Source organism: Eriocheir sinensis, chromosome 16, assembly GCF_024679095.1.
Source record: "Eriocheir sinensis breed Jianghai 21 chromosome 16, ASM2467909v1, whole genome shotgun sequence".
NCBI classification, from domain to species: domain Eukaryota; kingdom Metazoa; phylum Arthropoda; class Malacostraca; order Decapoda; family Varunidae; genus Eriocheir; species Eriocheir sinensis.
Genome location: NC_066524.1, coordinates 4645272 through 4668288, shown reverse-complemented (window position 1 = coordinate 4668288; position 23017 = coordinate 4645272). Strand labels below are relative to the sequence as shown.

At 43.6% G+C, this 23017-nt stretch overlaps 1 protein-coding gene across 1 annotated transcript; it reads right to left on the bottom strand.

Annotated features, from left to right (window-relative positions):
* Window positions 1–2162: 2162 nt before the first annotated feature.
* On the bottom strand, window positions 2163–13978 carry LOC126999200 (serine-rich adhesin for platelets-like). The gene is made up of 2 exons (XM_050861526.1): window positions 13191–13978; window positions 2163–5777 (listed from the first exon to the last, which is right to left on the bottom strand). Exons 1-2 carry the CDS (start codon window positions 13955–13957, stop codon window positions 2558–2560), a joined length of 3987 nt encoding a protein of 1328 aa, XP_050717483.1. The 5' UTR covers window positions 13958–13978; the 3' UTR covers window positions 2163–2557.
* Between the last annotated feature and the right edge of the window lie 9039 nt (window positions 13979–23017).

Genomic DNA, 23017 nt, shown 5'->3' with positions numbered 1-23017 from the left:
AGAAGTACAAAAGGCCCTAACAGTCTCATAGAGCTGCTTAGGGCAAGGTTGTTACTACCACTGTCCCCAGTGCACCTACCTCCCCCACCAACACCACAAGTCCCGCCGGAATTCCCAACTCTGCATCCAGTACAGACAAACAGTAAAGCATCTCCACCCTCTTTTAATGACTGTATAATTGACTGGGACAGACCCATACACAGAGGAGAGTCATGAAGCCATAGGGGACACTTATCACAGCCTATGCAATTGTCATCCATGTCACCTCCACACAATCCACAATATCTATCATCACTACCGTCAGCATTAATATTTGCAGTAGCAGAGGCACTTGAAACAATGTTATTAGGGTTGGTCTTACGATTGGACCTCCCGCCCCCCCGGCCTCATCATCGTGAAAACAGTCATTATCTATGATATAAGGATTTACATTTCCTATAACAGATATTTTTTCATCATATCTGTGTGCTGCATCCGCTGGAAGCTGGTAATAATACGAGGAGTGGTCTCTCAACACAGCCATCCTTAGCGCCTGAAACCAGCCATGGACCCACACAACGAAATGTAAACAAACTCAGCTGATAGAGTCCGGTGCATTGTGGGAAATACGTGACGTAGGCGCAAGGAACCTAGAAGCAACACGTTGCACGGCTTCAATGGTGATATGAGAAAAAATTTAGAACACTTTGAATGACATGAACTCACTTCACCTGCTGACAGTAAACGTCCTGCTGAGAATTTCAGTTTGATTTATTGATGGTTTATTGTTGCAAAAGTACACAACAAAGAAGAAGGGAGGACTTTAATACTTGTCACCATTATTCACCTGTTATGCCTTCTTTGTCAAACTCGTGTTATTCTAGTTAGCCTAATGTGTATGCATAGGGCATTTATATAACGAAATCATCCCTATTAAGTAGAGAATAAATGTGAAGTCTGATAAATAAGTGTGAATAATGAATAAATGTAATTGATATAGGTGATGAGTCTGTATTTTTGACATCTGCTAATATAAGAGAACTTTAATAATTATTAATACTTCTCATCATTATTTCACCTTTTCCGCCTAGGAAATATTAGGCTATCAGCAGATTTGATCATTTGAGGGGTGAATCAGCGAGACACTCCACATTTTTTCATCATATTTATTCTTCACAGTTACTCTTTATATTTATTCTTCACGTTTACTTTTTGTACGTTTATTTTTCATATTCCTCCGCTCAGCTGATGTAATGTTGACATTTCACGCCGCTCCGGCATACCAACACTGCCGAATCACGCGCCTTCGTCTTGTCATGATCGTCACCACGCTGGTAGTCGCCGATATCATGAAAACAGCGACTGTGAAAGCGGATCGAGGCGATGGTAATGCCTACTACAAGGATGGTAGGGCCTTTGTGTAGGGTGCGTACCAGACGACTGTGAAAGCGGCCCTCAGTGAGTCTCTAGGGAGGGCCCAGCATAGCCATGGAAATGAGAATGGGCGATTTTGAAGAAAAGAATTAACCCTCCTTTTGAATAAATTAGATGAACAGGAATTAACAACCTCTTCTGGAAGAGAGTTCCATAGTTTCGTTAGGGCAGGGATAAATGATCTTGAAAACTGATTACTATTGCATCGTATATATGAAAAAGCTTTACTATTAAGGGATTCTGTGAACCTAGTAGCACGAACATGGTGAAAAGGTGGGGGAAGTTTACTATGAAGGGGATGGTCATAAGTACTAACAGTTTTATATAGAAATATCAAACATCCTACCAACCGGCGATGCCACAAATTGCGATTTTTCAGTCACCACCGAGTGTCTTAAGACTACCCACATGCTGTCCAGAAGTTCACCTATCGACCCGGACTCTAGATTCTAGGATCAAAGATGAGCTCCGGGGGGCAGCATGAGCTGATGCAAGATGGCGCCACTATAAATATTTGCCTGCCCCACAACGGGCTCGGCCATACCATCAGGCCCCTGGAAGCAAGCCTACCGGCGCCACAGGCGAAAACGTAAGAGAAAATAAATAAATAATGGCAGTAGTAGTATTAACAATAATAGTAGTAGTAGTAGTAGTGATAGTAGAGCAGGTTTCAGTAATACTTATAGTGCCATGGCAATAAAACAAATATATTCCTTAATTAAGGCAGTATTATACATTTAATATGAAAATTAAACATGACAGACATTCGAGGAAACTTGTCAGTTCTTAGACTTCTTATATGTTTGAAGATCCAGATCTTAAAAACTGCAAAAAATATTACATGAATGAGCTTTCGAACTTCTAACAAATATGTACACTTAATTTCGTAATAGAGAGCAAGAAAAAAAGCTAAAAATTAACTAAGATACCTTTTAATACTATTCACACACATACACACACACACACACACTACACTGGACCGCATGTAGCAGTATATTTAATGGGACTCCAACGAGTTAGTGTCAAACAATTAAGAACCGCTCAAAAATTAGGCAAATATCAATTGTACCCTATTTAACATTTTAGAAGTGGTTTCATCTCCATAAATACCCTGTTAAATAATGTGCTGTAACTACACTACAAGTTAGTTCCCCTGGTAGTAAACACTGCCATAGCTATCACTGACTGCAACACCTGCCAGTCCACCCATATCTGCACGATCGATGAAGACAGACCCTCGCAGGAACTCTGGTAGATGCCTAAGGAAGTCAGCGGTTGATTGTTCCTCTCCTCGCTCCCTCGTGTAGGTGTGTGTCCAGGGTGTGGTTATTGAGGATGTGTGTGTTGGGGGGCCGTGGGTGTCTGTGGCATGTGATATTTGGTACTCAGGTGTGTGTGTACCTGTACTGTCATGTGTGCCTATGGAAGAGCTGCTTGTGACAGGCTTTCCTTTGTGCCTTGATTGGGTTGACAGGTGCCCACTTGAGAATGCCGATGTTTGGTGAGGAGGATTAGGTTGCATGTGTCTGTGTGGGGTCACGAACACCCTGATCCTTGCCCTATCTGGCCAGGGCGTGACTGTATGTGCTGGCGTATGGGGGTTAGCAGAGCTGTTACTTGTATCATCACCTCTATGTGTCTCCTTTTCTACAGGGTGTTGCTCTCTGTTTTCAGGTGTACTCATTGTCTTCCTTCCGTAGAGTTTAGTCTCACTCGTCTCTCCATTTTGAAAGTTAGTGTTTTGGGGTCCGGTCTTTCTTTTCTGATTAATATTACTAATGTGTTTTATTTCGATCTCTGGCAAAGGATTGCTCATGATAACTTTTGTTCCCGGATCGGTATTTACTCCATCCTCTACCTCAGAGTTAGGAGTACTTGACTTAATAATCATTTCTAAACTCGTTTTACTGCCCAATTCTAATTTAGAGTTGTTCTTTTGGATGGAAGTCCTGTTTGATTTGCACCCGTCAACATGGCAGCCATCTCCCTGGGCCATGCTAATTATACTTTTTGTGCCTTCACGGTTGTTCATCTCAGACTCATTACTCTTGCCAAATTTCGAACTTGAAGAGGAGACAAAGAAATTATTAGTTTTGCTTTCTTCTATTAATGCAGAATGTTCTACCAGGAATGAAATATTTTCCTTGGGTCGTTTTGAAAGTGTCACTTCAGAGTTAGTATCCGTACTCGTCACTTTTGAGTCACTGTTTCCATCCAAGTAAATGTATTTGTTGTTTCGATCCTCTGGTACAGAAGTTTTTAAGGCAAGCTCATCTTTATCTTTAGGTTTTCTCTCAGGTGCTTCTGTACTCTTTGTAATGTTGTGTCCGTGCGTCGCAAGAGAGGTCCTGTGTTGTGCTATGGAGGCTGCACTATGTGTCTGCAGGGACAGATGGTTAGCCTCGTTCTTCATTCTGGAATCGGTATTGTTCTGTGTCACTGTCTTGTCATCCTTATCATTGTGGTCCTGCATGTAATCAGAGTCATCCTTCATTTTAAAAGCGTTATCCTGTGCCACCTTGGAATCATTTACATTACTGTGACTGTCCGTAGCTTCCTGTGTGCCGCTAACATCTTCCATAGTGGAGTGTTTCGTTACATTTGCCATGTCTGATTTAATCTCCGTACCCTCATCATTACTTTCCTCAGTAACCCTAGAACTGGTGTTGCTTCCAAACTGCTGCTGCTTCTGCTGACCTGCTGATTCATGAACCATGGGAGGAAGCAAGAGAAACTTGATTCCACTCGCTGGGCTAAACTGCGGCAAAACCTTCCTGATGGTTACATTCTGTGACGGATGTTGACTGAGTTTGTGTGCTCTTAGCAGCGGGCGCTTTCTTAAAACAAAGCGCAGCCTGCTTGCTGGGCTGAACTGTGGGAGGTGTCCTTGTATCGGTGGTGGTGATGGAGGCACTGATGTGGTGATGAGGCAGTGTGGGATGGGGTGTCTGTTGTGACACTGAGGTGGGCCGGGATGAAACGCTTTGTGGCCTTGCAGCTTAGTGCCCTCCAGCTGAGGGCTAGAACTCTCGTGTTCGGAATTGCGGGCGTTATTAGGAGGCTCACGTCTAGCACCTTTCCTCTCTTCCCCATCCTTTTCATACCTATTCTCAGAAAGTGGTGTTAAATTGGGGTTTTCATTAGTGATAAGACTTCCATTTCGGGGCTGGGAGGTGATGGCAGGAGCCTTGCTTATCACACCGGTCCTCTCAACACCATTATGTTCCCCTTTACTCTTGAAAAATGAATTTGAAGTTGTGTTTTCAGTGTTTGTGTAATTGAAGGGGTTTTGTCTTATGTGGAAACTGCTCTGTCTCTCATTAGAAGTCACAGTTTTATCGCTTTCTATTGTCTCATTAGAATTGGTGTTGTTACCATGATGTATGCTGTAGACAGTACTGCCAGGTGGGGAAAGTGTCGTGTGGATAATTTCTAATGTATCAACCACAGTAGAGTTAATAACAGTTGGATTAGCTAAATCTAATCTACCCACATTCAGATTAACTATGTCTCCTAGACCACTTCCATTATGATCTTTCATTGTAGCTTTGTTTGTAGCTGTTACGTGTTCTTTATTTGTTTGTATAACAGCCGCTTTCCATGACACGGGCACTACCTCTTCATTCTCTATGTTTGTGTGGCTGATGTATGCAATGGGCGCGACTGTATCCACTCGACCATTCTCTTTGTCTCCCTGATGTGTAACTGTCGGCAGATTATCACTTTTGGTAAATGGAGTGACAATGGGTTCAGTATAGTCCTGTGATTTATCTTGTGATAAGCGAGAGCCGTGGTGACCCGCAGTTCTGGTGAAATAAGCATCCTCCAAAGAAGATAAGGGAGTGAATCTGTGAGTGAGGGAAGGTATGTAGCTGTGTGACAGTGCTATTGGTGTTGCTGAAGTTGGTTGTAGTCGTCCGGAAACTGTGATATTGTTGATGTGAGGAACTGCTGTGGTAGGGTGTAGTGAAAAGCTGGTAGTATTTTCACGGAGATGATGTGGTGTGATTGTGGTGGTGGTGGTGGTGATGTGAGGGTGGGGACGAACTTGTGTACCTGTAATGGTGGTGGTGGTGGTGGTGTGAGGGTGGGGACGAACTTGTGTACCTGTAATGGTGGTGGTGGTGGTGGTGGTGGTTGGTGCTACATTTACATTGCTTATTCCAGGAACATGAACAGTTAATGCATCATCATCTTTTGTGGTAGATGTTAGGATATGGCTTTCTTTCACCTTAACGAATGACGCAGAGTTACTAGTAGTGAAATCTTGCTGTGATTGAGCTGATGTTCCCGATGTTGCTGCCGATGTAGTGGTGATGGGCGGAGGTGCTATGGATGTCTCCTGAGCTGATGATTTCTGGTACCTGAGAAAATATGAATAACTGAGAAGGGGGCGGGGATGATGGTTATTGAGGAGTGCTGCTCCTGGCGCCGCAACTGCAGGGTTACAAGGCGCCGAATTTAACGCAAAATATAATGTAATATAAAACTATAAAAAAAACGGTAAAATAGTTAAAAACATGAAAAAAAACAATTCAAAATAATGTCAATAAAACTTACAAGAGGCTGAGGACGCCAGCCTCCTATAGGAAGCCATAAGCGTCATGCCCCGGGTAGAGAGCCTTTCCTCCCAGCACTAGGAAATGAGAGAAACTCCCATCTCCACCTCGACACCGGGAATACGTGAAGGATATGAGAAAAAGAGAGAGAGAGAGAGAGAGAGAGAGAGAGAGAGAGAGAGAGAGAGAGAGAGAGAGAGAGAGAGAGTTACATAGATGATCAGATCACATAGAACCAGTGGGTCAGAAGAGATGACTTTCACTTGAAGCGACATCTAGTGGCCGCCACGATGATACGTTTTTAGTTTGGTTAATGTGAAGAAGGAAGGAAGTGGCGGTCGAGTTTTTTTTATTAATTATTCAATTGTGTTGCACGGAACCACTGAAGTTAGGAACCTGACACGTTATACAACAACGTTCGAAAAAATAATTTAGTTCAGTCTGAATGTATTTGTTAAAGTTTAAAGCACCATTATTATTTTTTTTCTATCTTTGTGGATTTTTCGGCTGAGGAGTCAAGCGTCCTCAACCTCCCCGAGCTGGGGGGGGGAGGGGGGGGGTTCTCTTTTTTTTTCTCCTTCCTGGTTTTGATTGATTTTTTGGGTGGACGGGAGGTTTATCCTCTCAGGGGTCCAGCATCACTGCCCTCCCTCCGGCTAGCAGTCAAACCAGCGCCTGGTGTTATTATTTTTTTTTTTACTGCAAAGGAAACAGCTCAAGGGCAACAACAACAAAAAAATGGAAAATAGCCCGCTAATCACTGCTCCTATAGAAGAGAAAACAAAAGAGTGGCCAATAGAGAGGTCACTTTCGGGAGGGTCTTGATACATTCCTCTTGAAAGAGGACAAATTATAGGCATGATGTAACACAGACGAATGAAGGCTGTTTCAGAGTTCACCAGTGTAAGGGATACAAGAATGAAGATTCTGGTTAACCCTTGCATAAGGGGCTTGGAAAACATAAGAATGAGCTAGAGTAGAAAGTTGGAATGCAGCGGGGCCGCGGGAGGGGGGGTGGGGGCATACAGTTGCCAGGAGCAAAAGAGCAGTCAGCAAGAAAATATCGATCGAAGATAATAAGAGATGCAACATTGCGGCGGAATTCAAGAGGTAGAACACTGTCAGTAAGAGGAGGTGAGCTGATGAGACGAAGAGCCTTAGACTTCACTCTGTCCAAGAGAGCTGTGTGAGTGGAGCCCCCCCACACATGTGATGCATACTCCATACGAGGGTGGACAAGGCCCCTGTATATGGAGAGCATCGGTGAGGGGGAAAAGAACTGGCGGTAATGATACAGAACGCCTAACCTCGAGGAAGATGATTTTGTGAGAGAGGAAATATAAAGTTTCCAGTTGAGATCTGGAGTTAAGAATAGGCCGAGGATATTTAATGATGAAGAAAGTGACAGCTGAGTGTTATCGAAGAATAGAGGAAAGGTGTTTAGAAAATTGTGTCGAGTTGGTAGGTGGAGAAATTGAGATTTTGAGGCATTGAAGGACACCAAGCTCTTTTTGTCCCAATCATAAATGATAGTAAGGTTTGAGGTTAAGAGTTCCGTGGCCTCCGGTCTGGAATCATGTAGTTCCTGTTGGTAGGGTCTTCTATCAAAAGATGTTGAGTAATGCAGAGTAGAGTCATCGACGTACGAGTAAATAAGACAGTTTGTTTTGGAAAGATCATCATCAATGAACAACAGAAAGAGTAGGAGATAGGACAGAGCCTGTGGGACACCACTATTGATAGGTTGAGGGGAAAAACAGTGACTGTCTACCACAGCAGAGATAGATCAGCCAGAACGGAAACTGGATATGAAAGTACATAGAGGTATAATGTCCGTAAGAGGGTAGTTTAGAAAGAAAAGATTTGTGCCAGACTCTAATAAAGGCTTTTGATATATCAAAGGTAACAGCAAAAGTTTCACCGAAACGGCTAAGAGAGGGTGACCAGGAGTCAGTTAGGAAGGTAAGAAGATCACAAATAGAACGCCCCTTGCGGAACCCATACTGGTGATCAGATAGAAAGTCAAAAGTGGATAGATGCTTAAGAATCTTCCTGTTAAGGATTGATTCAAAAGCTTTAGTAAGGCATTAAATAAAATCTATAGGTCGTTTTTTTGAGGAATTGGAACGGTCACCCTTTTTAGGCACAGGCTGTATGAAGGAGTACTTCCAGCAGGAAAGAAAGGTAGATTTTGAAAGACAGAGACGAAAGAGTTTGATCAGGCAGGGGGTCAGCACGGAAGCACAGTTTTTAAGGACAATATGAGGCACTCCATCAGGTCCATAAGTCTTCTGATGATTGAGGTCAGAGAGGGCATAGAAAGCGTCATTCTTAAGAATCTTAATAATAGTCATAGTGGAGTCCAGAGTAGTTTTTAGAGAAAGTCTGAGCGAAGAGTTCAGTCTTAGAAGCAGATAAGACGGCGGTGCTGCCACCAGGATTAAGGAGAGGTGGGAAAGACGAAGAAGTGAAATTGGAGGAGATATTTTTGGCTAGGTGCAAATAGTCTCTGGAAGAATTAGAAAAAAGCAAGGTTTTGACATTTACTGTGGATGAAAAAGTGTGTGGGTTCCTGGAACGTCATATGGCTCTCGGAGGATCCCTGACTGCCTGGTATATCGAATGAGCTCAGAAGGCTGCAGGTAGATGTTGTGGGTCTCTCTGAGACGAGAAAGCCTGGCAGTGGCGACATCAGTAGAGTGGAATACATCTACTACTAGTCGCATATGAGCAATGGTGCCAGTCCTAAGGGAGTAGCTATAGGGATTTCCAGCCAACTGCAGCCATTTATGATTAAAGATACCAAGGTTGATGGGTGTGAAAGGCGAGCGAGGTTGACGAACACCCTGGGCCTCAAGTCTCATGTTGCAGTGTACGCCCGTGCCGAGATGTGTGAAAATAAGAAAAGGAGATGCTCAATGCCAAACTCGAGTTTGTATTATACTATTGCCCCCCTCGAACATACTCATTATCTTGGGCATCTTTAATCCTACGATTGGCACTGGCAGTGTTGGCAATGAGTTATATGTTGGTCCCCATAGTTCTGGTACCAGGATCACCAAGATTTCTCTTCTGAATTTTGCAAGATACAGAAGGTTGAGATTTAAAGGTTCTTTGTACCAGAGACAAGTGTTGCACCGTTGAACTTGATATAGCAATGCCGGAGAGATAGTTAAGATTGATCACATCGCTTTAAGCATTCGTTGGAGTGTTCTGCAGAACCAGAAGGTTTTTCGCAGTCCTTTGGAACTGATCATAGTCTTGTTGCAACACTCAAGCTTCATGTCACGTGAACAAGAATTTCGATACGTAGGAATATAGTGTTCCATATTTAGAGACGACCTGGCAAATGCTTATTTGTATTCAGTGACAGCCTCATATCGGTTCATTGTTCTTAGCACCATTGAGGACCGTGCCGGGCTGTGGGATACCTTTAAACGTGAATTTCTTTTAAGCTGGAAAGGAAAGCATTGGAGAGCGCTCGGGATCTAGGAGTGGTTTTGCCTCGGAGGAGATACTGGAGAATATCGAGAGTCGGGCTGTCAGACTTGCTGGGAATCGGGACCATTAAAAGGCTCTGCCGCATAGGACAAAAGCTCAACTGAAGAAATACAGTGAGAAGTATGACAGGAGTTTTGCTGAGAATGCCAAGGACAATATCAATGCAAATAACCTCCGGCCTGCTTACCGAGCTCTGAAGAGTCTCAGATCCGTGCCCCCGCCTCAGGTGAGTGCTATCGGAGCAGCAAATCCCTGCCTCGTGACATATATGGCTAGATGATGATGATTATTGAGGCGCTCTGTTCTTGGCGCTGCAACTGCAGGATCATAATTGTGGCGCCGAACATAAAACTAAATAAACTATAATATACAACTAGAAAAACGGTAATTAATTAATATAAAAAAAACATGATAATAGGACTCAGTAAAAGGTCAATAAAACTTACAAGAGGTTGAGGACGCTAGCCTCCTGTAGGAAGCCATAAACGTCATGCCCCGTAAAGAGTGATTTCTCCCCCAGCACCAGAGAGAGAAAGAAATTCCCATCTCCACTCTGACACCTGGAGAGGTACCGCTCTCGCAGGTCCCCCAGACTGGGGCACTCGACCAGCAAGTGCCGAACAGTCAGGGGGACCAAGCAGTCATCATGGTACGGCTGAACTCCTCGGGACATGAGGAAACCATGTGTGTATCTTGTGTGACCCACCCTTAGGTGGGTCAGGACAATCTCCCTCCTACGACTCCTTATATAGGAATACGACCAGGGACGCACAGCCCTGGTCGTGACCTCCCCCCATCTTTGTCATGGCAATCACAGCCTCCCACCTGCGCTGGCACACCCTCTGGAGTGCAGACCGCACGGTGGGATGCAAGTCCCTAAATGGAAGAGCGCACTGAGAGAGAGGACAAGAAGCAGCGGTCCGCGCCATCTCATCGGCCTCCTTATAACCACACACAGAGACGTGGGCAGGCACCCAATGAAAGGCCACCTCGTGGTTAGACTGAGAGCTAATTGTGCCGAGGATTATTAGAATTTGTAAACAGCGGACCCTCCGAATGGACACCTTCTTGTTGCTGGGTTGCACATGGAGGATGCTGGTACACCCACCGACGAAAGTCCACCAACACTTGACGAGGAGAGAGAGGTTGTGGCAAGACTGATAGGTGGAAAGGCATCAAGTATCTGTAACTTCAGTGCGGAGCTCTTGCGGAAGTCTTGGCCCTGGAGACCCAAGGGTTTCGCCTTCTCGTGCAGTGCCTCGAGAGCTATCACGAGAACCTCCAGCGACACCGCAAGGATTAATGCATCATCGTTAAAAACAAGGTCAGTGACCCGTGTATTGTCAACACAATGACAATGACAATGGGAAGTTGCAGTCCCTTCCCCTTCGAATCTCTGAGAGGAGAGAAAAAGAGAGTAACAGCTCGGGGAGGTTAAGGAAGCTGCACTCCTCATCCAGATACTCTAACCTCTACCTCCTAGCTTACCTCTCTTGGTATCAGTAGTAGATGTTCCACAATGACTTTGATCCGCAACTCTGCCTAATACCTGTCCATGCAAGTGTTATAAGTAAAGAGACAAAGACGCAAGGCTGCTCCACGCCCATTTATGCGGGAAAAAGCAGGGCATGCTCCCCGGCACTTGACACTACTCCCAGTCCCAGAGTACATTCCCGAAAATAAGCCAGCGGTCCGTGACTCGCAATGCACTGAATCAAACCCCTTCTTGAGATCGATATAAGCTGCAAGCATCAGTTGTCGAAACTCGCGTCGGCGCTGCACCAGTATACGAAGCGCTAGGGTACGTCAGTTGTCGACCACTCGTGAACTCGGGAATCTCAGGTCTCAGCAGCTTCAACAACTAACTGCGAATCCGCATGAGCAATAGATGCACTTCCGTGGTGCAGTGATTAGCGTAAATTGGTACGGAACCGCAAGCCAAACCTTTGAATCCAGGCCCTGGCAGCCGGCGTGCAGCTCACCCAGCTGTTCATCCTCCTTAGCGGACTGGTCGAAAAATAGGTACTTGGAGAAATCTGGGGAAGGTAAGAAGTGGTAACCCGGATGTTACACTGGCCCTGTGTCTCGGAAAAAAAAAACATGTTCCTACCCGCCCCAGGCTTTAAGGCCCCATGCGACAGAAATGACCATCGCAGTCACGCGCAGCTATATAAAGCGTATGCCCCTAACCTTACTTAACCACCTTCCCGCCACACTGAGTAATGTAATTTTACGGTACTTGTTGCAGTCCTGACATATAGGAACGAAAAGGACCTACTTCCAACCAGGAGGATTGGTACCAGATTTCCATACGACATTTCAGACCGCATGTAACCCGCGGTTCACGGCCTCATCTCCAGCTATACGTAAGCAGTTTCGCACTGATATTTCAAATACCTGCTGACTTTTCACACCTCAGCCTTGCTACAACCTCTCTGAGTTTGTCACAATAGGGTGGGCTTTCGTCGATAGGTGGATCAGCATCCGCCATGTGTAACCCAGCAACTAAAAGCTGCCCGCTAAGAGTACTTCGTTGCTGTTCAGACAGCGCTTACCTGAGAGGAAGGCTCGAAGCGGAGCTTCCTCAAAGTTTGCTGAGCGGGTCGGAGGTTATTTGCACTGATAAGGCTCTCAACATCTTCAGTGTGATCCTGACATACCTTTCCTTGTCTCTTCCCACGAGAGCTCTAGTCCTACGTAACAAAGCATTATATTTTTCCCGATTCCCAGCAAGCCTTGCAGCACGACCATTCTCGATATTCTTCAGCGTCTCCCCCGAAGTAAAACCACTCCTTAATAGTGGGTGCTCTCCGAGACACTTACTTGCGGCTTGATGACTTTCACGTTTCAGTGTATCCCTCAGTTCTACAGGGTTCTCAAGGGTGCTAAAATCACTGACCTGATTTGAGACTTACTGCAGAATCATGAGTCTTTCAATCTCCAGGTATAACACAAAATGGTTACACTTCGAGATTCTTCTTGACCTGACATGAAATCTCATTGCTACAACAACAAGCCTATGATCAGTTGCATGGAACTCAGCACTCCGGAATTTAATTCTGGAGGATCATTCAACGAGTGCTTACAGGAATGTGGTCAATCTTCTTATCTACCCATCCAGCATTGCTATACCAAGTCCAGAGATGCAGCTCTCGTTTTTTATATCAACATGGATCTTGGATCTTGCAACATTCAAGAGACAGTTGTTGATGTTCTTGGTACGAGAACTATGGGAACCAACACATAAGGCAATGAGTGTGTCCCGAGAGGGGTACGGTCCAATGCATTGTCGAGTTTCGGGTAAACCATTTCCTCTATATTTTCACTCATCTCGGTAGGGCCATATATTTTTGCAACAAGAGACTTGAAGGCCAAGGTGTTCCTCAGCCTCACTCGCTCATCAACCGGAGTGACCTCAACCCCAAATGACTGCAGTTGGCTGGAGATGCATATAGCTACCCCCTTTAAGAGAGGCACTATTGATTATGCTGTGCCAGTAGTCTAGCACAGCATAAGTCTTATAAGCTCAATCATTACGTAAGGCAGGGGATTCTCAGACAAGCTCAGAATTCTAAATTATAAAATTTTCCAAGGAGTACATGAAGTAAAGATAGAAATATGTAACAAATAGATTTAACTTGTAATAATACATTAACTAAGAAAAAATAGCAATATATATGGACACATCAACAAACAAAGAAAATGTAAATACAACACCTTTCATCTTCGTGTTGTTGTCGCTGTTGTTGTTGCAGTTGTTGTTGCATCATCCATCCGTTGAAAAACTGACTGGGGTACTTGAGAAACCAGTGGTGACTTTTGGAATATTGCAGGTTGTGGTGTAGTGGTTGCTGTGGTGATCTGTTGTCGGGAGATGGTTTCGATGGCGGTTGTGAGCGAGTTTGTGAATGGTTTGTGTTGTACTGAAATTTGTAATGAGGATGTGGTACAAACTGTAAAGTGTGTTGCTGTTGGGGCTGGTGGCTGAGGTATGGTGGATATTGCAGTTGTTGATTGAGAGAAGACGTTAGTGGTGCTGACTGTGCATTGCGTTGTGAATGGTGAGGACTGTGTTGGAGTTTATAGTTGGGACGTTGTTGTATATGTGAGCTGGCTTGTAAAGCCTGTGGGTTTTCATGGCGTCGTGAAGTATACTGGTAGTTCATGTTGTCTACAAATGACTGTGAATATTGCGGTGGGAGGAGTAGGTTTGGCTGAGGGTGATCATGGGGTTGGTGATGGTTGTTGTGTTGTAGTTTGGAGTGCCCACCACCGTCACTACTATAGCCAGGATTAGGCCACATGCGGCGGTCATAATGGTAGATGTTATAGACGTGTGTGCCCGTGGTCGTGTTCGTGTTGCTAGTTGTGGGTTGTTCTTCGGCAGGCCATTTTGTACCACCAGCACCACTGTTACCGTCCTCATAACTACCATAACGTTTTGCTTGGGTAGGTTTTGTGATAACCACTGCAGCCATCAGCATTAGCAACTCAGTCACTAATGTACAAACGTATAGCCCTGTAAAAAGTAAAAAAAAAAATTATAGTTTCATGTGTTTTACATATATATATATATATATATATATATATATATATATATATATATATATATATATATATATATATAGAGAGAGAGAGAGAGAGAGAGAGAGAGAGAGAGAGAGAGAGAGAGAGAGAGAGAGAGAGAGAGAGATGTGTGTGTGTGTGTGTGTGTGTGTATATATATATATATATATATATATATATATATATATATATATATATATATATATATATATATATATATATATATATATATATATATATATATATATATATATATATATATATATATATATATATATATATATATATTTGGAGGAGATGTAGTTGTTAAATGGATGGTCAAGATATGTGAAGTAGCATGGGGGGTGCCAGCAGACTGGACGAAAGCCATCATTGTCCCAGTTTACAAGGGGAAGGGCAGGAGAGGGGAATGTGGGAGCTATAGAGGTATAAGTCTCCTGAGTATACCCGAAAAGGTATATATGGAAAAGTCATAATAGAGAGGGTGCAAAGACTTACAGAAGAGAAAATTAGTGAAGAACAAGGAGGCTTCAGGAAGGGAAAGGGATGTGTGGATCAGATATTTTCCTTCAGGATGGTAGTAGAAAAAATAACAGCAAAAGGAAAGAAACTATACGCTACCTTCATGGATTTGGGAAAAGCTTATGATAGAGTCGATTGGATTGCATTGTGGGATGTTTTAAAGATTTACGGTGTGGGAGGAAAAATGCTTAGTTCAATAAAGTCTTTATATGAAGATGCATCTGCATGTGCAAAAATTACTGGAGAAACAAGTGAACATTTTGAGATAAAAGTGGGCTTAAGACAAGGGTGCGTCATGTCACCATGGTTATTCAATATTTATATGGATGGTGTTATTAGAGAAATGAAGGGCAAAGTTGGAGAAGTTGGAGTTAGACTGTTCGATGAGGGAAGGAAGTGGGTACTGAATTCGATACTGTTTGCTGATGACACGGTGCTCATTGCAGAAAAAGAAAGTGACCTAAAAAATTTGGTCAGTGTTTATGATAGTGTCTGTAACAGGAAAAAGCTGAAAGTATATGTCAACAAAAGTAAAGTGATGGTTTGTGAGCGAAGTAAAAGTGAGATTGTAGATTTTGTATGCCCATATAGAGTGGGAATCGAATGTGAAAAAGAATGCAAAATAATTTTGAATGGTGAAAAGGAGGAGGTCAATGAGTTTAAGTATCTTGGATCAGTTATGTGTAAGCATGGTGGTACGGAGGGAGAGATAAGAGAAAGGGCATTGCAAGGAAGAAGGGTGGTAGGGTCTTTGGGACGAATCATGAATGGCAGAAGTGTGAGCATGGAGGTAAAGAGGGATTTGAGAAATACAATAATAGTACCAACCCTCACATATGCAAGTGAAACGTGGGCCTGGAATGAAAGTCAGAGGTCTAGAGTGCAGGCAGTGGAAGTGAGTTATTTGAGGAGTGCTTGTGGTGTGAGTAGAATGGATGGAATGAGTAATGAAAGTGTGTACGAGCGTTTTGGAATGTGTCACAGCCTCACAGGGGTGAAGGGAAGAAGTGTGGAGTGGTGGAAGAAGTGAAGCGACAGACTTTAAAGTGGTTTGGCCACATGGAGCGAATGGAGGAGAGTAAGATTAACAGAAAGGTGTATGTGAGTGAGATAGAAGGAGGGAATGCTAGAGGACCTGCAGTGAAATGGAGGGATAGGGTGCAAGAGTACGTTAGGGAGAGGGGGGAAAGATCTTTGAGAAACTTTGAGCAGGCAAGGAGGGAGTGTCTGGATAGAGAAAGTTGGAAGCTCTTCTGCCGTGCTCCTATAGTCTGTTCAGAGCATGAAGGCGGTTCAAGGTGTGGCAAATTCCAGAATTCCCATGAGTGCAGTGCTGCCAGTTCGACCGCCAATTATCAGATTAGCACTCTCTCCCGGCCTACCCACCCACAACCCACCTGTTTATCTCTCTCTCTCCCTCTCGACCCGGGGGAGGGACCTAGGGGGACACACTGACCACCACCACCACCACCACTACCACCACCACAACGTGGCGGGAACATGAAAAAAATGGCTGCCACATGTCATAGAATTTATACAAATCCTTGTTATAATCCTAAACATCGACACTCATTGTACTATGTAGCTTCCTTTACTATATACAGAATATATATAATATCACTTTCAAATAGCACATGGATGTGAAATAAGAGAGAGAGATGCATGTACGAAGGCTGATTTGGCAGGATGGCTAGAGGTAAACGACGATACCAGCTCCACCCTGAACCGCCTTCATGCTCTGAATAGACTATAGGAGCAGGCGTCGATGAAATGATGAATGATGTTTGTGTGTGTGTATATATATATATATATATATATATATATATATATATATATATATATATATATATATATATATATATATATATATATATATATATATATATATATATATCGAACTCCCACTAACCATGATCTGTACATTTCCGCCCGGAATCGTGCCAAATCTATTCTCCGACTTACCAAAAACTCCTTCATCCATAGAAAATGTCAACACCTTGCTTTCTCTAATTCTTCCAGACTTCTTGCATCTATCCAAAAAAATCTCCAATTTCACTTCTTCATTTTTCCCTCCTCTCCTTAACCCTGACGGCAGCACTGCCGTCTCATCTATCTCTAAGGCTGAACTTTTCTCCCAAGCTTTCTGTAACAACTCCACTCTGGACGATTCTGGGCATATTCCTCCTACTCATCCCCCCTCTGACTCTTTCATGCCTGTTATTAAGATTCTTCAGAATGATGTCTTCGATGCCCTCTCTGGCCTCAACTCTCAGAAAGCTTATGGACCTGATGGCGTGCCTCCTATTGTCTAAAAACTGTGCCTGTGTGTCACAATCTTATTTCTGTATCCTGTCCTTTCGCTCCTGTACATTCTCTGGACCCACCGAAGAGGCGATGCTTCTGGCATTTTGCTTCAGTTCCGTGGGACGACCTGAGGATGTACTTTTCCGATTTCCCGTGGAATGATTATTGCTTCCAGGAGAGAGGCCCTCTGTGTGTTCCCAGCGCATCACAGAGGTGATTGTCTCTGGAATGGAGGCATACATTCCACGTTCTTTCTTTACTCCTCATGCTAAAAAGCCTTGGTTTAATCTTCCTTGTTCTCGTGCTATTAAAGATAGAGAGGAAGCTCACAAAAGGTACGAGAGCCTTCGCACTCCTACTAGCCAAAATCTTTATATTTCTGCCCAGAATCGTGCCAAATCTATTCTCCGCCTTACCAAAAACTCCTTCATCAATAGAAAATGTCAAAACCTTGCTTTCTCTAATTTTTCCCGTGACTTCTGGCATCTAGCCAAAAACTATCTCCTCCAATTTCACTTCTTCATCTTTCCCTCCTCTCCATAACCCTGACGGCAGCACCGCCGTCTCATCTATCTCTAAGGTTGAACTCTTCACTCATACTTTCTGTAACAACTCCATTCTAGACGATTCTGGGCATATTCCTCCTACTCTTCCCCCCCTCTGACTCCTTCATGCCTGTTATTAAGATTCTTAAAAATGATGTTTTCTATGCAGTCTCTGGCCTCAACTCAAAGAAGGTTTATGGACCTGATGGATTGCTTCCTATTGTCCTTAAAAACTGTGCTTCTGTGCTGACACCCTGCCTGGTCTAACTCTTTTGTCTCTGCCTATCAACATCTACCTTTCCTTCCTGCTGGAAGCATGCCTTTGTACAGCCTGTGCCTAAGAAGGGTGACCGTTCCAATCCCTCAAACTATCTCCCAATAGCTTTACTTTCTTGTCTATCCAAAGTTTTTGAATCAATCCTTAACCGGAATATTCAAAAGAACCTTTCAACTTCTAACCTTCTATCTGATCGCCAGTATGGGTTCCGTAAGGGGCGTTCTACTGGCGATCTTCTTGCTCTTTTAAGCCGTTTCGGTGAAACTTTCTATGTTGCGCTAGACATATCGCAAGCCTTCGATAGAGTCTGGCACAAGTCTTTGCTTTCTAAACTGCCCTCTTTCGGATTCTATCCCTCTCTCTGTTCCTTTATCTCCAGTTTCCTTTTCGGCCGTTCTTTCTCTGCGGTGGTAGACAATCACTGTTCTTCCCTTAAACCTATTAACAGTGGTGTTCCACAGGCCTCTGTCCTATCACCCACTCTCTTCCTGTTATTCATCAATGATCTTCTTTCCATAACAAACTGTCCTGTCCACTCATACGCCGACGACTCCACTCTGCATTATTCATCTTCTTTCAATAGAAGACCATCCCAACATAAAGTACATGACTCCAGACTGGAGGCTGCAGAACGCTTAACCTCAGACCTTGCTATCATTTCCGATTGGGGTAGACGGAACCTTGTGTCCTTCAATGCCTCAAAAACTCAATTTCTCCACCTATCAAGTCGACACAATCTTCCAAACACCTATCCCCTATTCTTCGACAACACTCAGCTGTCACCTTCTTCAACACTAAATATCCTCGGTCTATCCTTAACTCAAAATCTTAACTGGAAACTTCGTCTCCTCTCTCACTAAATCAGCTTCCACGAGGTTGGGCGTTCTGTATCGTCTCCGCCAGTTCTTCTCCTCCGCACAATTGCCATCCATATACATGGGCCTTGTCCGCCCTCGTATAGAGTATGCATCTCACGTGTGGGAGGGCTTCACTCAAACAGCTCTCTTGGACAGAGTGGAGTCTAAGGCTCTTCGTCTCTTCAGCTCTCCCCCTTTCATTGATAGTCTTCTACCTCTTAAATTCCGTCGCGATGTTGCATCTCTCCCCTCCCGCGGCCTCGCCTCACACGACTTTGTAATCAAGCTCATCCCTATACTGTCCAAACCCCTTATGCAAAAGTTAACCAGCATCTTCACTCTTTCATCCCTCACGCTTATAAATTCTGAAACAATCTTCCTTCATCTGTATTTCCTCCTGCCTACCACTTGAACTCTTTCAAGAGGAGGGTATCAGGACACTTCTCCTCCTGAAATTGACCTCTCTTTTTGGCCACTCCTAAGTACTCTATTCGGGAGCAGTAAGTAGCGGGATTTTTTTCTTATTATTGTTTTTTTTTCGCACCCTTGAACAGTCTTCTTTTCTGTAAAAAAAAAAAAAATATATATATATCTATGTATATATATATATATATATATATATCTATATATCTATATATATATATATATATATATATATATATAATATTATATATATATATAAATTTTTTCTAAAAACTCCACTCTGGACGATTCTGGGCATATTCCTCCTACTCATCCCCCCTTTGACTCTTTTATTGTTATAAAGATTCTTCAAAATGATGTTTTATATGCCCTCTCTGGCCTCAATCATCAGAAGGCTTATGGACCTGATGGAGTGCCTCCTATTGTCCTTAAAAACTGTGCCACCGTGCTGCCACCCTGCCTGGTCAAACTCTTTCGCCTCTGCCTGTCAACATCTACTTTTCCTTCCTGCTGTAAGTATGCCTTCATACAGCTTGTGCCTAAGAAAAGTGACCGTTCCAATCCCTCAAACTACCGTCCTATAGCTTTACTTTCTTGTCTATCTTAAGCTTTTGAATCAATTCTTAACCGGAAGATTCAAAAGCATATATCTGGTGATTTCCTTGCCTTCGTAGCTGACTCCTGGTCATCCCCGCTTACCCGTTTCGGTGAAACCTTTGTTAATGCGCTGGACATATCAAAAGTCTTTGATAGGGTCTGGCACAAATCCTCGCTTTCCTAACTACCCTCCTACGGTTTCTATCCTTCTCTCTGTACCTTTATCTCCAGTTTCCTTTCTCACCGTTTTATTTCTGCTGTGGTAGACGGTCACTGTTCTTCTCCTAAACCTATTTACAGTGGTGTCCCACAGGGTTCTGTCCTGTCTCCCACTCTCTTTCTGTTGTTCAGTGATGATCTTTCCAAAACGAATTTTCCTATCCATTCTTAAGCCGATGAATCCACTCTGCATTATTCAACTTCTTTTAATAGAAGACCCACCCTACAGGAACTTAACGATTCAAGGCTGGAGGCAACAGAACGCTTAGCCTCAGACCTTACTATTATTTCCGATTGAGGCAAGAGGAACCTGGTGTCCTTCAACCCCTCAAAAATACAGTTTCTCCACCTATCCACTCTACACAATCTTCCAAACAACTATCCCCTATTCTTTGACAACACTCAGCCATCACCTTCTTCAACACTAAACATCCTCGGTCCATCCTTAACTCTAAATCTCAACTGGAAACCTCATATCTCATCTCTTACTAAATCAGCTTCCTCGAGGCTGAGCGTTCTGTACCGTCTCCGCCAGTTCTTCTCCCCCGCGCAGTTGCTATCCATTTACAGGGGCCTTGTCCGCCCTCGTATGGAGTATGCATCTCATGTGTGGGGGGGGCTCCACTCACACAGCTCTCCTTGACAGAGTGGAGTCAAAGGCTCTTCGTCTCATCAGCTCTCTTCCTCATACTGATAGTCTTCTACCTCTTAAATTCCGCCGCCATGTTGCCTCTCTTTCTATCTTCTATCGATCTTTTCATGCTGACGGCTCTTCTGAACTTGCTAACTGCATGCCTCCCCCCGTCCCTCGGCCCCGCTGCACACGACTTTCTACTCATGCTCATCCCTATACTGTCCAAGCCATTTATGAAAGAGTCAATGAGCATCTTCACTCTTTCATCCCTCACGCTGGTATACTCTGGAACAATCGTCATTCATCTGTATTTCCTCCTGCCTACGACTTGAACTCTTTCAAGAGAAGGGTAACAGGACACCTCTCCTCCCAAAATTGACCTCCTTTTGGACACTCCTTTGACCTTTATTCAGGAGCAGTACGTAGCGGGCTTTTCTTTATATTTCTCTTTACGCCCTTGAACAGTCTCCTTAGCTGTAAAAAAAAATCTATATATATATATATATATATATATATATATATATATATATATATATATATATATATATATATATATATATATATATATATATATATATATATATATATATATATATATATATATATATATATATATATATACGGTTTCCGATAGTATTTTCGGTTGTATGCGGATTGTCCCAGAATAATTTTTCGGATTTTTAAAATTCCCGCGCGTCGCACCAAGTAGCCAAAGCGTGAGTGGCAACACTGTTCTACCAGACCGTCACCCATGCGTATCATCTCAGCCCGTGTGTGTGCACAACTTCAGCTACGCTTCTCCATTACCACATAACTTGGAACTCTTCGAAGCACCATGTGCCTCAATAGACAAGACAAAACACCTGCTGAAAGCACTCCAAAGCGTTCAAAAATGATGTTCACCTTGCAGGAGAAGACAGAAGTATTGGAGAAGTTACGTTATGGGATGAGTTACCCTGAGGTAAGGAGAGCCTACCACGTGAATGAGAGCATTGTCCGCTGTCTCAAGAGCAGTGAAAAAGACATTCTTGCTGCACCTTCTCTTCCTTACCGAAACACAGGTTTCTGAGGCTACTGACAGCAATCTCCACTTGTTCCCTCCTACTATCTCTATCTTAAATTTCAATCCAAAGCTGGATGTTGCGCCTACGTGCGCAACGACATCACTTGCTCTCGTGCCCACAACCTTGACTCTTCTGAATTTTCCACCATCTGGCTAAGACTTCATTGTCATTCTATTACTAAATACATCTGTGCTGTTTATCTCTCGCTTAACTCTACCAACTATGTAAAATTCTTTGACTATTTGAATTCTAAAGTGGAGCACATCTTGACCCACTCTCCCTTCGCTGAAATCTCCATCATAGGAGATTTCAATGTTCACCACCAGCTTTGGCTTTCATCCTCTTTCACTGACCATCCTGGTGAACAAGCCTACAACTTTGCTATCCTCAACGACCTAGAGCAGTTGGTCCAGCACCCTACACGTATTCCCGACCGTCTTGGAGATCGGCCCAACATTCTAGACCTCATCCTTACCTCAAACCCTTCTGCTTATTCTGTCAAACTGTTCTCTCCGTTGGGCTCCTCCGATCACAATCTTATTTCTGCATCCTGTCCTATCGCTCCTGTACACCCTCTGGACCCACCGAGGAGGCGATGCTTCTGGCATTTTGCTTCAGCTCGGTGGGACGACCTGAGGATGTACTTTTCCGATTTCCCGTGGAATGATTATTGCTTCCAGGATAGACCCACCTCTGTGTGTGCTCAGCGCATCACAGAGGTGATTGTCTCTGGAATGGAGGCATACATTCCTCGTTCTTTCTCTACTCCTCACGCTAAAAAGCCTTGGTTTAATTACGCTTGTTCTCGTGCTGTCAATGATAGAGAGGTAGCTCACAAAAGGTACAATTGCCTTCAAACTAATGCTAATTATGAACTTTACATTTTTGCCCGAAATCGTGCCAAATCTATTCTCCGACTAACCAAAAATTCTTTCATTAATAGAAAATGTCAAAACCTTGCTTTCTCTAACTCTTCCCGTGACTTCTGGCATCTAGCCAAAAACATCTCCTCCAACTTCACTTCTTCATCTTTCCCTCCACTCCTCAGTCCTGACGGCAACACTGCCGTCTCATCTATCTCTAAGGCTGAACTCTTCTCTCAAACTTTTTCTAAAAACTCCACTCTGGACGATTCTGGGCGTATTCCTCCTACTCATCCCCCCTCTGACTCCTTTATGCCTGTTATAAAGATTCTTCAAAATGATGTTTTCTATGCCCTCTCTGGCCTCAATCCTCAGAAGGCTTATGGACCTGATGGAGTGCCTCCTATTGTCCTTAAAAACTGTGCCTCCGTGCTGTCACCCTGCCTGGTCAAACTCTTTCGCCTCTGCCTGTCAACATCTACCTTTCCTTCTTGCTGGAAGTATGCCTTCATACAGCCTGTTCCTAAGAAGGGTGACCGCTCCAATCCCTCAAACTACCGTCCTATAGCTTTACTTTGTCTATCTAAAGCTTTTGAATCAATCCTTAACCGGAAGATTCAAAAGCACCTTTCCACTTATGACCTTCTATCTGATCGCCAGTATGGGTTCCGCA